Below are 16,039 nucleotides of genomic sequence, written 5' to 3' on the forward strand. Positions count from 1 at the left end.
TCCTGCAAGATGTTGATATGTGAACCGCAGCTTTTGTCGGTCTGCCGATCGGAGAAATCTCGACGCAGGTGGTCGCGTGATATAGGGCTGTCCGACTGGGTTAGACAGAACTAACTCATCCTCGATTACTTTTCTGTAAGAGACACGGATGATCGCTCCCATGGCTTTGATTCTAAATCCGTTGGGGATAGCCGGTAGTGTGCGATGTCCTGAATAGCACATATTCTTTCATCGTAACGGATGACACGATATCTGAATCGGGGGAATCGGGTTCATCGCGCGAATCATGGACTGAGTGGTTCAGGAACAGAACGGTTGATTATTCCGTCAGTCCTAGTTGGCGACAACGGCCTGAGTTGTCGTGTTCGATCCAGGCCATCCTCGGATTGAACATCCTCTTTATCGTCTGCCTATCGTATTCTATAATGCCGGTCTTCTAGATAACACCCTGGCTCAGCCCTGGCCCGCATCACGAGACTGGCCATCCTCGACAGACTCCTGCTTCCGGGCGCTTTCCGCGGGGCGATTCGGTACCGACGATTTCGACGCAGATGCAGGTATCTGGTTTGAGTCCCAATCGGACGGAGATGTTTTCTGTTCGTCCGGCGTAGAGTCCACGGTGGAAGGATTCCGCGTATTTTGCTTCAAAGCATCCCGCTGCTCGTCTGGCGATGACTTTTTTGACAACAGCGGACGAAAGACATCCGGACTCGTTCGATCGTAAGCGACCTTGCGGAGCAGACGAGCCCGATTAGCGGCTCTGTGGACATGCAGGGTCTTTTCCAGACTGTCTGGAAGAATCCGGCCTTCCTTGTCGGTAGCAGCAGTAGACGGGACGCGGAGGCGGTCCAGGACTCTCTCTGAACGGGAACGTGTCCATCGGGGGAATAGTCGTGCAGACGATCGCTGCAGGATGCAGATATTGGTGATCCTTGTGCAGGACAGCCATGGTTGGCCTGAAGGAGTGCCCATGAGGGGCTTCGACGGGGCAGAGTCCGGTTGTCAACCCGGATCTCGATCGAGCAACGACGGAGAGAAAGCGATTTTCAGCGATAGATAAGATGGCCGATAAGATCTCCTGGCACGTGATCGTCGCGCTGCGATCGGAGTCGGCGGTCACATGCGGGCCAATCACAGCAGAATTGATCCTCATCATGTTTCTTCTTCTTCTTCTTATTATTATTCCTATTATTATTATTATTATTATTATTATTATTATTATTATTATTATTATTATTATTGTGATTATTATTACTATTTTTACTATTACTATTTCCACTCTTGATCACGAGAGTACTCTAGTCTCCTTTGTGTCTCCCTGATTCGTATTCTGGGTTGACTATTATTGCCCCGTGTTCGACATCGTCCCCGTAGTTAGCCCCTATCTAGAGTAGATACGGTACTCTAGTTACCCCGTCTACAAGTTAGTTAGCCCATTCCTCCTTTTTCCAATTAAGAATTGAGTCAGGGGGACTAGCGGCAAATGCTCGATCGCCCAACAAGCTTCAGCATTCCACCTGAGAGTTGCGGCGCGATGCTTCCGCGCACTTCGCCGCCATTCCGTCACTTTCTCATGGCGATACAGGCCAGTCCGACTGATCGAGTGCATGGGCTGGCAAACCGTCGAGATGCGTCGATCGGGGAAGTCAACCACGAATATGTGCGAGGGAGACCATGGCTGGCTGGCAGTCAAAGACTGAGTCTAGAGTAGGAAACGAAGGGCAATAATGATGTGGCTTGAGACGTGAAGCGCCAGGAACGTCGGTCGAGCCGGATTTTGCCTGCGAAGTTGCGCATGACGTAGGTAGATGGTGGGGGGTTTTTGGCCTGCAAATCCTGGAAGTGAATCAATTAATTGATTAATTCATTAATTAATTCTGAGGAGGATTTCGGATATGATTATTATAATCCATTAGAGATCAGTTTTGTTATTATATTTCCATCGCTGCTGTTCTCCTGGCTGGATGCATCCAACCCGCCACTGCTGATATTATTATCGATCACTCTATCTAGTAAAGGCACTCAATAATAATATACCATAATAATCATCGTCCGACTAGCATTCTTAGAGTCGAGTCCAGACGGGCCCTTTCACTCCGCCAACGGCTAAGGCAGAGCAGAGACCATCTCGCGCCAAAAGAACCAGAGCCCCTCCACGCCAGCTAACGAACTAATTAATTCCCATCTGCTATTTCTAGAAGCGACCAGCACGACTAACTTAGGAGGTGAGCCCCGACATCAAGAAGCACGACTGCTCCCCCGACACTTTATTATCACTCAATTCTGTCCTTGGCAGTCTCCCCGCTGGCTGTACCTGTTTTTTCTCCTCATCTCTCCTTCACGGAACCCCTCACTGTTCTCCAGGTTGATCCGGCTTTCTCCCTCCCCTCCGGTGAATCATCTGTGCTGGCCAATTCCGACATCGTGATCCCAGTGACGTTCCTGGCACGATCAGCCTTGGTCACTCTTGATTTTCTAGTTACTAGTTCCTCTCTCTGGTGACCTTGACGGCGACATCCATGGCTGGTGTATTTCTCGCTTAGAAGAATCTCTGAATTGATCGATTGCGACCGTCGGGCTCGTTCTTGTGCAAGGTAGCCAACGAACCACCGTACCACCACTCAGCGTTACATCATTTCGGAATGGCCACCTGCTGACTTTTTCCTTCTCTTTCTGGCAGCCATTGATCTCTCCCTTTCACATCGCGCGCATCTCCCAGCCATGGCATCTCCGGTACCAGAGAGCCCTGGCAAGCTGCCCGACGGGCAGCCTGAACCCGTTATCGTGGGACCCGGCTTGAAGACACTGGGGGAGGATGCCTACCGGAAGGCATCGACCGCAACACCGAGCATGAGTGTCGATAAGGTAGATCAACCGTCCAGCGACGGTCCGTCGTACTTTGATAAGGTCCAAAGCAGCAAGGAAACCGCTGCCAAATCGCCATCCACTCCCGCTGAAGCGATGGAGGGAGCCAGATCCGGTCCAGAGCTCCTACGACGGTTGAGCCTGGTCGGGGAGTCAACCCCCAAGACGCCCGGGACAGACCTTCGAGCGGCCCATCCGGGGCTGAAGTTGACGGGGAGGATCATCAACGCGGCGTTCTGCATTCCATACAAACTGGGCTTCCGGTCCGGGGCAGACTGGGTATGACCTCATTCTCTCTCTCCAGTCTGTGTCTGTCTTGTCTTATTCTCTCGGCTGATGGTTTCTCTCAAAAGGATCTCAAGCAACGCCCCGGAACGTTGTCTTTGTTCGATTCATTCGCGTATTTAGCATCACCCGAGTCCACATGGTCCCATACGCTGGTCGGCTGGACCGGGGAGGTGGAACCAATTCCAGATGGAAAGACGCCTCTACAGCCTCTCTCGGTCAATATCGAGGGGAATCTCCCCGCAGCTGCCAGCGGCGTCCGTCCTGCACTCAACAAAGCTGCCGCGCCCATTCCGGTGGATGCTCGTCAGAAGCCACCTGCGAACCCGCTGGTGGAGGGCATCAGAGTGACGAAAGAAGATCGCCAGCGTCTCGAAACCCAGCTTCAAGACAGCCGGTACGGAAGGATCCTTCCGCTCTGGTTGTTCGACGAATCGGACGAGCCGCAAGACGATATTGTCCTGAAGGATCAAGGTAGATGGAGGCGCTATGCGGAGCGTGAGCTCTATCCTCTACTCCACTACAAGCAGAACGGCCCAACCGATGGCAGATCAGAACGCAAATGGTGGGCTGATTATGTCCGCCTGAATCGTCTATTTGCGGATCGCATTGCGAAGGCGTATCAGCCGGGCGACATCGTCTGGGTCCATGATTACCACCTGTTCCTTGTGCCCGGGATGTTGAGACAGCGACTTCCGAACATCTACGTTGGTTTCTTCCTGCACGCCCCCTTTCCCAGCAGTGAGTACATGCGCTGTCTGGCCAAGCGCAAGGAAGTCCTGACGGGCGTCCTCGGTTCCAACATGATCGGTTTCCAGACTTTCTCTTACTCAAGGCACTTTTCTTCGTGCTGCACGCGAGTATTGGGCTTTGACTCCAATTCTGCGGGAGTCGATGCCTATGGCGCACACGTCGCTGTCGATGTGTTCCCCATTGGAATTGACGTGCAGAATGTCCAGAGAGTAGCCTTCGGTAGCCAGGAGATTGAGGACGCAGTGGCCGGTATCCGCCAACTATATGCAGGGAAGAAAATTATCGTCGGTCGTGACCGGCTGGACAGCGTTCGTGGAGTGGCCCAGAAGTTACAGGCGTTCGAGACGTTCCTGGAGCGGTACCCTGAGTGGCGCGACAAGGTGGTTTTGATCCAGGTGACCACTCCGACGAGTCTCGAGGAGGAGAAGGAGGATGCGGATACCAAGGTCGCGAGCCAAATATCCAATCTCGTATCTACCATCAATGGTCGTTTCGGCTCGCTCAGCTTTTCTCCTGTTCAGTACTACCCGCAGTACCTCTCGAAAGTGGAATATTTTGCCCTATTGCGAGTTGCCGACGTCGGTCTGATCACCACTGTTCGAGACGGCATGAACTCAACCAGTCTGGAGTACGTGGTGTGCCAGCAGAACAACCACAGCCCCCTGATCCTGTCCGAATTCTCCGGAACGGCAGGGTCACTGCCCAGCGCGATTCACATCAACCCGTGGGACCAAGGGGGAGTGGCAGCCGCCATCAACCAGGCGCTGACCATGTCTCCGGAGCAGAGACTGGAACAGCACACGAAGCTCTACAAGCACGTCACATCAAATAACATTGCAGCCTGGTCAACGCAGTACCTGCACCGCCTCCTGACCAACCTGACCTCCTTTGACCAGTCGATCGCTACACCCGCCTTGGATAGGTCAAAGTTACTCAAACAGTACCGCATTGCCCGGAAGAGACTGTTCATGTTCGACTATGACGGCACCTTGACGCCCATTGTCAAGGACCCGCAGGCGGCCATCCCGTCCGACCGGGTCCTGCGGACGATCAAGACTCTTGCAGCGGACCCCAGGAACGCAGTGTGGATCATCAGTGGGCGAGATCAAGCCTTCCTGGACGAGTGGATGGGCCATATCCCAGAGCTCGGGCTGAGCGCCGAGCACGGATGCTTCATCCGCAAGCCACGCTCGGATGATTGGGAGAACCTGGCCGAGCGGACGGATATGGGATGGCAGAAGGAGGTGATGGAGGTCTTCCAGCACTTCACCGAACGGACGCAGGGATCGTTCATTGAGAAGAAGAAGGTCGCTCTGACATGGCACTATCGCCGTGCGGATCCCGAGTATGGTGCTTTCCAGGCGAAGGAGTGCCGGAGGCAGCTCGAGGAGACAGTGGGCAAGAAATGGGACGTGGAGGTCATGGCTGGCAAGGCCAATCTCGAAGTGAGACCGACCTTTGTCAACAAGGGCTTTATTGCGGCCAGGTTGGTCAAGGAGTACGGGCCGCTCCCAGAATCCGCACCGGAATTCATCCTGTGCCTGGGAGACGACTTTACCGACGAGGGTAAGTTTTCTTTTTTTGTTCTTCAATTTCAACGTGTACATGTACTGACGCTTGATAGATATGTTCCGGGCTCTCCGCGACTGTCATCTTCCTTCCGACCACGTTTATACCGTGACGGTTGGCGCCAGCTCCAAGCAGACGGATGCGAACTGGCACCTGCTGGAGCCTGCTGATGTGATTTCCTGTGTCGCCATGTTGAACAGCAGCTCTTGTTCCGAGGAATACTGAGGGACGAGTTCGCTACGGATGACGAATTCTCTTTTTCAGCTTCTTTAGCACCGTGTCTAAACACGCGTATATGTCCAGGATATGCCAGTTTGCATCGGCATTATAAGGAAGGCATTGGGCAGGGGCTGTCCGTGGTATAGCCATGGACGGTGTTGTGTTGGGTTGGTCATAGCACATGATAGACTAGTCGGTCTCCCAGTTAGGGTTCTCAGTTCCCGGGGAGAGTCATTGATTCATATAGAGATATATATATATAATGCGATTCAATTGTTCGAACTCGCCTGGTTGCTATGACAGCACAAGTGTTCAGATCCGTCAGGATATCTAACCTACTGATCTTTTAACACGTTCACGACAGCACCGAACTGTATGAAGCGTAGTGACTAGACAAGATCATCCCCGAAAGATAGTAACACGGAGTAGTGATGAATAGTAACAATAATAAGTTAGTTAACTAAATCCGACTCAAATAAGTAGCTTACTAATGTTCTCAACATCACGTGCAGCGGGGGAGGGGGGGATATCCGCTTTCTAGGTTAGGCTTGGATTCTGATTATAAATGTATGAATATACCTAACTTGACGACGTACAGTATTTAAACCTACAAGGAAGCCGCCGGATCAATCGTTTGAGATAAGATTTTTTTTTCCTCCCGCTCTATCATTACAGGAAGTCATTCCATCAATTGATATCATCTCCTATATATATAACTATCCCCAACCGACCAGACTTCCCACCATCATGTCCTCCGGAGAGATTCATATCGTGGCTACTTTTTACCCGAAGCCCGGGAAAGCTGACGAGGTTCGTTGCTAATCAATTCAAAAAGCCTGACCTTTTCCTTTTCCCAGCCCATAACTCGAATGATTCATCTCTCTATCTCTATCTCTGTCTCGATTTGGTTCTCGGCCAAAAATCGAACGAACGAAACCAAATAAACTACATAATTATCTATCTATCTAACATGCTGAAATCGAAAATAGCTCATCGCCATCGGCAAGGAATGCGCTGAAAAAGTCCACGCGACCGAGCCCGATACGTTGATTTATTATGCTTTGAAAGTGCAGGATAAGGATGAGGTCATTTTTGTTGAGAAGTAAGTTATGCGTTGTCCCCCAACACCCAACAATAACTTTTTTCTCCGGGAACTGTTCCTTCTGCTGTTAGCTAGTTATTACCCGTTGGCTCCGAATTTCTTCTCCGAGTTTCTCTCTCTCTCTCTCTCTCTCTCTTTTATTATATATAATTTTTCTCTGGGGCATTGATTAACCGTGATAAATCACAGGTACAAGAACCAAGCAACCGTAGACGCGCATCTCAAGACGGAGCATTTCCAGCAGTTGGCCGCCAAGGTGCCTGATTTGACAACGAAGCCGTTCGATATTAAGATCGGGTCTTTCCTGTTTGGATACGAGGGACGGTCGAAGATGTAAATCTGGTTCTTTCAGGGGGGCATCTTTTTCTTCATGTGTCCGTGGCTGGGTATATATATGTATATATCTATGAGTCTAGTCATGAGATATATTTGAATCTGTACTGGGGTTCTTTGTAATTGGATAGTCTGTTCTAGATGTTTGTTCACTAGCCAGAAGGATAGTTGGAAACAGTGGCTAAGGTTAACTATGAGACCTCGAATTGTAATCTGTCTCTGCTGTTAGAATTAAGAAAATAAAAACACCGGAAACGACTAACTAGAGCACCCCTGCAGAATCACTTTAAGGCCGTAGTACGTCTCACCAACCCACGTGGTGGTGGCTCGGAAAATCCCACACGTACGCTCTCCTGTACGGAGCTGTCCTCTAGAACATACCATATGTGACAGTTCGGAAAGCTGCAGTAACTACCACGCAGCCCTTGTAGCGCGCCGCAAACTGAGATAAGTTCCGAGCCGGCTAGTCCGCCACTAGAGGATCAGATATGCGGGGAGGTGTCGGTTCACCAAGATCTCTCGGGTCGAGCTGGAACTATATGCCCAGAATAATAATCAAGTTGGAGATGCTCTGTAATAATATTTACTACTGCTCGAATAGGCATGCTAATCCGGGTTATACGAATTCAGATCGGGTAAGACGTTGTGTCAAGATGGGAGTCGTTGGTGACGGATAGAGATAGATCCAGGTGGTGAGACGTTTGAATCTATCATAGCCAAGGAAAATCCATCCAGGAGTCTTATCTGATTTATCGCCATCGGTTGCGTGTATTGGATGACTGCTAGTGTTCTGCGTCACGCGAGTTTCAGAGATGTCTGAGGCATCCGAAGCCCTCGATAACGGCCTCTGTCGCGCACTGGAACGGCGATGCTACCTTGGCCCGGAGGATCAGTTGCGCCTGGCTCCTGCACCGTGGAACTACTTGCTCTTGCTTGGTGTTGAATTCCATGAGTATGGTACAAGTGCACAGCTGCCGCGTCCATCGGATGTACCGAATTGTGTCGTCTAATCAGGCGAGAAGCGATGGTCCCTTCCAGTCCCTGACAGCTTAGCCGACGCCTCGATAGTTCAACCGGGTCGATGACACGGGAGGCCAATCAGGACTGGCGCACTTTGTGACGGACGAAGCGTCCAGCCATCGTGGGCCCCGGGTGGCGGAGGCGAGAGACAACCTGGGTTAAGCCGTTCGGAAGTTTAGAAAGCTTTGACACGAACGAGACGGTTGAAGTTGAACCGTTGAAGAATAGGGGAGAGAAGGTGGTGAATCGTAGTAACACGGAGAGTGTTTTTGACTTCTTCTGGAGAGTGAACTGCTCAACATGGTCAATGGCTTATTTTTGGAAAAAACCCCTTACCGGGCCGGAACCATGGACGGGCGCCCTGGGGTTCAGCGAATACGTATCCAAACTGGCAGTCAGACTGAACAACAGCTTGGAGTTTGGATATCATCGTGGAGCTGGGAGCGAGGTTAGCGGATGGGTTAAGACCTTTCCAGCCCTCCAGACTCACTAACTGATGGCCTTCGCTCCACCATCGTCAAGATCCACCACTTTGGAGCCTCCCAAAGACCCTAACTAACACGCTCAGACAGACTGGCCTCGTCCCGCCCTAAGGGGGCAATCTAGTAGTTGGTGTAGCTGTAGCAGCAACAGGAGGAGGTCAAGCACGAAAGGAAACGTTCCAGGCTTAGAGTAAGCTTCTCGAACGAAGGCAAAAAAGCATCTGGTGGCTGTCCGTTAGACACATTCCCCTGCTTCTGCATTATTGCTTCTGCATTGCTCTCTGACAGCCCATCGCGAGAGATTGTTAGTTAGCTAGTTGATTGTTCGTTTCGGCGCTGTGGCAGTTGGTCGGCAGCCCGTTGACTTGCCGCGAACCTCTCCAGCCTTCTCCAGCCCCTGATTCTCTCCTCCCCCTCCCCCCAAAAGCTCCAGGTCAACGACGCACTGTGTGCCTTCGCGGTCTCTCCCATCCTGCTCTTGGGGATCGTCACCTACAGCCATCCTCGCCTCTGCCTCTGCCATCTCGCTGGATTCCATTGAACAGCTGTTATCTCACTACGGTCGCGCACGCCTTAGCCCACGGTTTCCCCGCCTCCCCCAAAGCTCCATCCAGTACAGTTCCCCGACTTCGACTTCGACATCGACATCGATTCTACCGTGAGAGTATTATTATAATATCTGCGCTGCGTGGTCCGGACCCCGCTGGCAATATCAACTCGCGGTCCTTGATCGTGGAGATATACGTTCAGTCAGACAGCTCGAACTCTCCGCACCGTTCTTCTTGGACCTGCATTCTATCTATCTGCAAAGCGTTCTTCTAGCCTGTTGAGCGACGTTTTTTGAAGGTCCGTCCGTCTCCATCCCTCGCCCCGTCGCCATGTCCGCTCGAACGACGACTAACGCATCTCTACCAGATACCCTTGGATTCTGCTTCGCATCTGACGACCCCTTTCGCACTATATCGTCGATTTCGACCTACTCGATACCCTATCATCGTCTGCATATAAAAAAGTTACTTTAATTCTTATAAGAACATCTGCATAAAATGGCGTCGGGCCCTGCGACTCAGTCATTGAAGGTGAGCTTGGCTTATATACTGCGATATTGAAAGAGACTTGGGACTCGTGGCTGACACGGCGCGAACAAGTGTGTGGTGACCGGAGACGGTGCTGTCGGCAAGGTAATCCCTGCTTATCGATTCCTTCTGGAAGCTGGAATGGCAATTAACCAGTGAGACAGACATGTCTTCTAATCTCTTATACAACCAATGCCTTCCCTGGAGAATATATTCCCACCGTGTTAGTTTCCTGTTCAAAGTCGATAACAATCATGGTCTTTGCTGATGACTGGATAGGTTTGACAACTACTCAGCAAGTGTGATGGTCGATGGCCGGCCCATCAGCTTGGGATTGTGGGATACTGCAGGACAGGAGGATTACGATCGACTGCGCCCCTTGTCGTATCCACAGACCGATGTTTTCTTGATCTGCTTCTCGATCGTCAGCCCGCCCTCTTTCGACAACGTCAAGGCCAAGGTATGTGATTGGATAATGCGGTTTGGGTATGAAGTAGCTGACAATCACCACAGTGGTACCCTGAAATCGAGCACCACGCGCCAAACGTTCCGAAGATCCTGGTCGGCACCAAGCTGGATCTACGAGAAGACAAGGCCACCACCGAGGCTCTCCGCGCAAAGAGAATGGAGCCTGTCTCATATGAGCAGGCGCTCGCGGTGGCCAAGGAGATCAAAGCTCACAAGTACCTTGAATGCTCTGCGCTGACTCAGCGTAATCTGAAGAGCGTGTTCGATGAGGCTATCCGGTATGCGCATCCCGATTCAAAGTTGGAAGTCTGGGACCGACGAATGCTAACTCCCGCAGTGCTGTTCTTAATCCGCGCCCTGCCCCGAAACCGAAGAGTAAGAAGTGTCTCATTCTGTAAAGCATCGAAAGTGTCCATTTCATACATTTACCAGTAGTTAATTTCTTTATTTTCTTGATATTTATTCCAAGGCGTCCGGGCAGTTTAGGTCATGCTGCAAACGTGATATTGACGGTTGACTTTTGCTGATTTCTCATCACCCACCCAACCCTGTCACTTATTACTACTTACAATCACATCCAAGAGATACAGAGAACATGAAGCTCGCTGCATTGCATCTTTCCTTTTCTTTCTAAACCTAATAGACTCAAACAAATCTCCATGATCGACTTGTCTTTGGTTGTTGACAGTTTGTTGATCTGTTAATTTCCGAAATTGCTTGTATTTCTGTTTCATCAAGCATTGATATAATTAGTAAATGAACCTCTTCCTTGACTATCAGACTTCTTGTCGCCTATTGGCAGATCAAAGGGGGTTAACTACTCGTAGTTCGCCGAAGGTTGCACTCTTGCTTCCTTGAGACTCGACGGATTCTGGGACTGAGAGCTGGTTTTCAAAGTCGATGTATAGAAGAAGGCTTTCTCATGCCAAAGCATTTTCATAACAATGTCCTCGTAAATTTTTATACATATGAAGCCATATGCGGGATATATTCAGAAAGGCGAAGGGAATTAGTGATTCACCATCATCGCGGTAATGTCAAGATAATCAATAACAGAAAAGAAGACATGCATGGTCGCCTCGAAACAAATGTTATCAAATCATCTAGCAAACCTCCTAGTAAGAACCAGAAACTCTTCCCCTTCGACTGGGGTGGATACCACCTTGCCAATCTTCTTGGCCGCCGTTGTTATTGTTGTAAGATTTATTCTCTTTCGACGGCTGCTTCTTCTGCTCCTGCAAGGCGCGTTTCCGCTCCTCTTCGAGCTTCTTGTTCTTCTGCTTTAGCTTCTCTTTGCGGTTTTCGGATTTACCTCCACCGCCGGCGCTAGAAACCATGAAATATGATCAGAAAACGTGTTCCATACTAGTACCATGGGGAGGGGGCATAGGGTGTTGACTTACGTCAATTCGACATTGATCCTCCGCGCGGGGGACTTGCCATCGTCGAATTGCGAGTGGTGGTATAGTTTCAAGCAGGTCTTCATACGGTCGTAGTGGTCGAATTCGATAAAGGCGAATCCGCGGCATTTGCTGCTGCCCTTCTCTGTGGCGACACGCACGGAGGCTGGAGGGTTCTTTTCGAAGTGCTTTTTGATCGATTCGACGGTTGCTGTATAGGGGAGGTTTCCTGCGAAACTGGGAGTTAGCACCATTGCGAGAGATGACGGTATGACGGAGAGTGCTTGGCTTGGTCCTGGATATAGGTATAACGTACCGACGAAGACGATGAATCGGACTTTTTTCTGCTGGTGATACTGCTGTTCCTCCTGCTCTTGTTGCTGCTCGTTCGCTTCCGCAGCTTCGGCTTGTTCGTCATTGGCAGCATCTCCATTCTCTTTCTTTTCCTTTTTCTTGTCCTTCTTCGTCTTCTTCTTTTTATCTTTCTTCTCATCCTGCTTCTCCTCCGTAGCATCCTCCATCTCTACATCTTTCGACTCTTCCTTCTCCTCATTCTTCTTTTCAGCCTCCTTATCGGCCTTTTTCTTTTCCTTCTTCTTCTCTTTCTTCGCCTGCGCCTCCGTATCTTCCTTCACTTGCGATTCTTCCGCCTCAGCTTCAATCTTCTTCGATTCTTTCTTCTTTTGCTTCTCTTCGCGCTTCAACTTCTTCCTCGCCTCCTTGTCAACGTCGACTTGCTCGATCTTCGCATCGGTTTCGCCGACTTCCTCGGAAGTGGCCTGGGAACGCTTGCGCTTCTTGTCGGCTTTTTCGCCCATTGTGATGGTTCTTCGGGGGGTTGTTGAGTGCGAGTTTGACGATGTGCTGTGGGATTGCTGAGTTTCTTTTTTTCAGACTAAATTCCGGTATCGAAGAGAATGGATTATTCGATAATGTCGTATCTCCGATTGATTTGCTTTTTTTTTAATCGAAAAATAAATTCTGCCGGGCGCATTTCTGAGCGGTGAGTAGCTAGCTAGTTGGGAGTTTATCGGGGTTGTTATGTAAGCATTTCATACTCCCGTCGCTGGACTCGACAGATCTAAATAGAAAACTGCCATGCCGTGATGGATGGTGTTGAAATATCAATATGGGATATGATTCTATTCCTGGAATAATGATAGATGAAACATTTATATATATGCACGTTCGGGTAAATTCGATTCAGCTATGCAATCCCGCGGAATCAAGTTCTAAACTGTCCATGAAACAAAATGCTATCGACGCCATTCCCATAACTTTTAAGTATGTAGACAGATGCTCCTCCGATCTCCAAGTAACGTTCAAAAAAAAAAAAGAGCTCATGCATGCTCTAAAACGCCAAAATCTGAATCTTGGCTTTTTTCGCCCCATACCGCTCACGGAGTTCAGGTTTCGTGAGGAGTTTCAGTAATGGGAGATAGATTTCTTTCATGTCGAAGATGCCGCGCTGTTTCTGGTCGATGTGCGAAGCATCGATCACGATACGCTTCACTTCTGTAAGTTTGAGGGCTCCTGGAGTTGAGATATTAGTATTACGTCGCATATGGGGTAGGGGATTGTGTTTCAGCTTACCGGAGTCAATCAGGTCGATCAACCGCACGGGTGTTCCCACACCAAAGCCCATTCTAGAAAGGCGTGAGTATTTGCGTAGTCGATGATATTGTCATTATGTGTGGGCTTCAGCACTTACCTTGCTCTTTCACAAAACTGTTTGGCTTCATCCAGCTTGATGTGCTTTGCGAAAAGCTTACCGACCATAGATTCCTTGTTCTGGAATGGCCGTAGAGCCCTATGGAGAGATGTCAGTGTCTGGATCGAGATCCTAACGAGTGAATTGACTGACCTGACGAGATCAGCAGCTCGAAGTCCCGCAGCAGCCACTACAAGAGTATGCGGGGAACCCTTCTCTTCCGATGCCTTGGCGAGATCTTCATCCTTTCCTTTGAACGTCTTCAAAAACTCAGGGAGGCTTTCCAGTTTTCTCGATTCGAATGATGTCGTGTCGAGGAAAGCTTGTTCTGCAGTAATTAATCAGTATATATTTCCTGAATGGTGCACTGGGGATTGTCGAGCGGGAAATGGTGGAGAGAGAGAGAATATAGAATTGATTTCCACTCACCTGGAACATGTAGATCATTCAACTCCACAGGAGTCATCTCCTTATTAAATTTCTTAGTCCTCTGCGCAAAGTGATCTGCCAACAGCGCTCCATCCATCATGCGAATAGACTCATTGATACCGTCCTTGCCCTCTCTCTCCTTAGGGGGTTCTGCAGGCTTTGCGGGCTTATCCTGCTTGTCTTTATTCTCTGATTTGTCCTTCTTTCCCTTGTTCTTGTTATACTTGTCCTTATTCTTCTTCCTCTTCTTGTTCGACCCATCTGACGAGGCATTTCCCACCGTAGTAGCAGTAGCGCCATCAGCCTTGTCTGTCTTGGACGACTGCTCTTCAGCATGTCTCTTCCGCTTCTTATCCACCTTGGCGGAGAGCGCCGTTGCGGGATTATGCTCGGCCATTTTGTTCCTGTCAATGAGAAGCTTCAGCAGTAACTTCTCTGGATAACCAGATATAGTTAAGCGATCTCCCTGCACGACAGACTGGGTAATCTATGTCTTGTTGCTGTCTTCCAAAGAAATTTTGACCGTCCGGTCTTGATACGCTTAGTCATCATACTTATCGATAAGGACGCACGGACCAAGACCCTCCACAACACGCGACGCGCTTGCAGTCGGATGAGAAGTCGGACCAAAACTCTTGGAATCAGGGCGTTATATTGCGGATTCTCTCAATGCAAATGCGCTGAATTTTTCATCTGATGGGTTTTACGATTCGATAATCGCATTGACAGTATAAATGTCGACACCCAATCCTCGTGGGAGGCGGTCACCTCCCGGCTCTGGAACTCCCGGCCAGGAGACCGGACGCAGAGCAGCAGCATCACCAGCTGTAAGTCGATGGATAGATTTGTTTTGTTAAGAGAATGCAGGGAGCTAATATGATATATTTTATCGGCATATACAGTTCGCAGATATATCCAGACTTCCCACCACACCCGGCCGGTTTACGGGTCTCGCAACACCATCCGCAAACCGTTCGGCCACTCGACGGACACCGCGAACCGGTGCACCGTCTACACCATTTGGGCTTCGAGCTATCCAGCGTCGCGCGGCTAATACACCCGGACGAGACCGGAGAAAGAGTGGACGCCCGCAGAGGGAGACACCGTTCGATATTTTGAGGAATCTGGGGAGAGGTAATCACTTCCTGCTTGAGGAAGTCTGTCAGCTGTGAAATGTCTGCGTGATTTGCTGATTAGATATTTGTAGCTCTTGCTCCTGTGTCGGCGCTGATTCGTTCGTCACCGCAGGAAGAGCCAGAACCGCCGAAGAAAGATGAGATTGATGAACTCGACAATGAGCCGGAGATACCGAAGCCGAGATTGTCATTACCGATAGAGATGGACGAAGAAGACGAAGATGGCCCGGATATTCCGCCTCCGCGGCTGTCATTGGCGTTTGAAGAAGAGGATATAACACAGGCGTCCATTGAATACCCACGAAGAGCAATGGCGGAGGCGGATCGCGCGAGGCTTGAGAGAATGAGTTTCGGCGACGTCAGGTTGAGTGAGAACTTTGGCGATTTGAGCAGGTTAGAAAATCTTGACGACTTGTCCGACGCTGGGGACTACACTGGGCTACAACAAGATGAAGCTGAGGAGAGAGGCGATGTTACGGGTATTTCTGCTGGATTTGATGCAGGGTAAGTAGTGAGTCTCTATATACAGGACAAGCACAGCTGATATAATACAAAGTGGGGAGACTGATGATCTCGGACGGTTTAACTTCGACTTCAACTTTCCGAGTCCCAACGCCGCAGCTGCCACTGGTCCGGACCTTGCGCAGGATGACGATGACGGGTTTATGCTGGACACCGCCGACATGCAGCATGAGCCAGAGCTCCAGCCATTGTCAGAGCGCGGCGACAATGATGATGAGGACGACGATGATGTGACAGGCGGCTTTGGGATGGAGGTCTACATGGGTGATCAAGCATCGGAGGCTGGATCAACCCAACAAGCACCCATTGGAGGAGGGCTGCGCGACGAACCCCTGCGACAAGGACGGAAAGAGAAGAAGATCTCACGGCACGGCCACCCAGTTCCAAACTTGCCGGCTGCTATGGTGAAGAAACTGGCTACCAGATTTGCACGGACAAGCGCTGGAGCGAAGACAAAGCTCAGTAAAGAGACGTTGGCCGCGATCGAGCAAGCGTCCGAGTGGTACTTCGAACAGGCCAGCGATGACCTTGCGGCCTATGCCAAACACGCGGGACGGAAGACCATTGACGAGGGAGATGTCATGACTCTAATGAGACGGTAATATATCCAAGAACGCCGCCCATATTAACCCCAGCGCCGCTAACAAATGCACAGACAGCGTCACACCA

The 16,039-nt window shown here is 50.2% G+C and overlaps 6 protein-coding genes across 6 annotated transcripts; 4 read left to right on the plus strand and 2 right to left on the minus strand.

Annotated features, from left to right (window-relative positions):
* Positions 1-2,678: 2,678 nt before the first annotated feature.
* Positions 2,679-6,008, plus strand: C8Q69DRAFT_449055 (glycosyltransferase family 20-domain-containing protein). Its single transcript, XM_028629339.1, has 2 exons — positions 2,679-5,469; positions 5,528-6,008. Exons 1-2 carry the CDS (start codon positions 3,147-3,149, stop codon positions 5,695-5,697), a joined length of 2,493 nt encoding a protein of 830 aa, XP_028488531.1. The 5' UTR covers positions 2,679-3,146; the 3' UTR covers positions 5,698-6,008.
* A 430-nt stretch (positions 6,009-6,438) lies between these two features.
* C8Q69DRAFT_502437 (hypothetical protein) lies at positions 6,439-7,130 on the plus strand (the record flags this gene model as incomplete). The annotated part of the gene is made up of 3 exons (XM_028632393.1): positions 6,439-6,501; positions 6,681-6,793; positions 6,983-7,130. 3 exons carry the CDS (start codon positions 6,439-6,441, stop codon positions 7,128-7,130), a joined length of 324 nt encoding a protein of 107 aa, XP_028488532.1.
* A 2,256-nt stretch (positions 7,131-9,386) lies between these two features.
* C8Q69DRAFT_3301 (putative Rho GTPase Rac) lies at positions 9,387-10,647 on the plus strand. The gene is made up of 7 exons (XM_028627459.1): positions 9,387-9,474; positions 9,544-9,707; positions 9,777-9,809; positions 9,869-9,927; positions 9,984-10,164; positions 10,218-10,450; positions 10,510-10,647. The coding sequence occupies exons 2-7, from the start codon at positions 9,675-9,677 to the stop codon at positions 10,568-10,570; spliced, it is 600 nt and encodes a 199-aa protein (XP_028488533.1). The 5' UTR covers positions 9,387-9,474; positions 9,544-9,674; the 3' UTR covers positions 10,571-10,647.
* Positions 10,648-11,025: 378 nt separating this feature from the next.
* Positions 11,026-12,552, minus strand: C8Q69DRAFT_449065 (hypothetical protein). Its single transcript, XM_028629340.1, has 3 exons — positions 11,889-12,552; positions 11,576-11,801; positions 11,026-11,498 (listed from the first exon to the last, which is right to left on the minus strand). The coding sequence occupies exons 1-3, from the start codon at positions 12,388-12,390 to the stop codon at positions 11,288-11,290; spliced, it is 939 nt and encodes a 312-aa protein (XP_028488534.1). The 5' UTR covers positions 12,391-12,552; the 3' UTR covers positions 11,026-11,287.
* Positions 12,553-12,719: 167 nt separating this feature from the next.
* Positions 12,720-14,203, minus strand: C8Q69DRAFT_523600 (U3-containing 90S pre-ribosomal complex subunit-domain containing protein). The gene is made up of 5 exons (XM_028633566.1): positions 13,713-14,203; positions 13,437-13,611; positions 13,284-13,382; positions 13,166-13,218; positions 12,720-13,105 (listed from the first exon to the last, which is right to left on the minus strand). The coding sequence occupies exons 1-5, from the start codon at positions 14,107-14,109 to the stop codon at positions 12,924-12,926; spliced, it is 906 nt and encodes a 301-aa protein (XP_028488535.1). The 5' UTR covers positions 14,110-14,203; the 3' UTR covers positions 12,720-12,923.
* Positions 14,204-14,446: 243 nt separating this feature from the next.
* C8Q69DRAFT_502442 (centromere kinetochore component CENP-T-domain-containing protein) lies at positions 14,447-15,972 on the plus strand (the record flags this gene model as incomplete). Its single annotated transcript, XM_028632394.1, has 4 exons — positions 14,447-14,539; positions 14,615-14,846; positions 14,920-15,352; positions 15,405-15,972. The coding sequence occupies 4 exons, from the start codon at positions 14,447-14,449 to the stop codon at positions 15,970-15,972; spliced, it is 1,326 nt and encodes a 441-aa protein (XP_028488536.1).
* Positions 15,973-16,039: the final 67 nt, after the last annotated feature.

Source organism: Paecilomyces variotii, assembly GCF_004022145.1.
Source record: "Paecilomyces variotii strain CBS 101075 chromosome Unknown C8Q69scaffold_1, whole genome shotgun sequence".
NCBI classification, from domain to species: domain Eukaryota; kingdom Fungi; phylum Ascomycota; class Eurotiomycetes; order Eurotiales; family Thermoascaceae; genus Paecilomyces; species Paecilomyces variotii.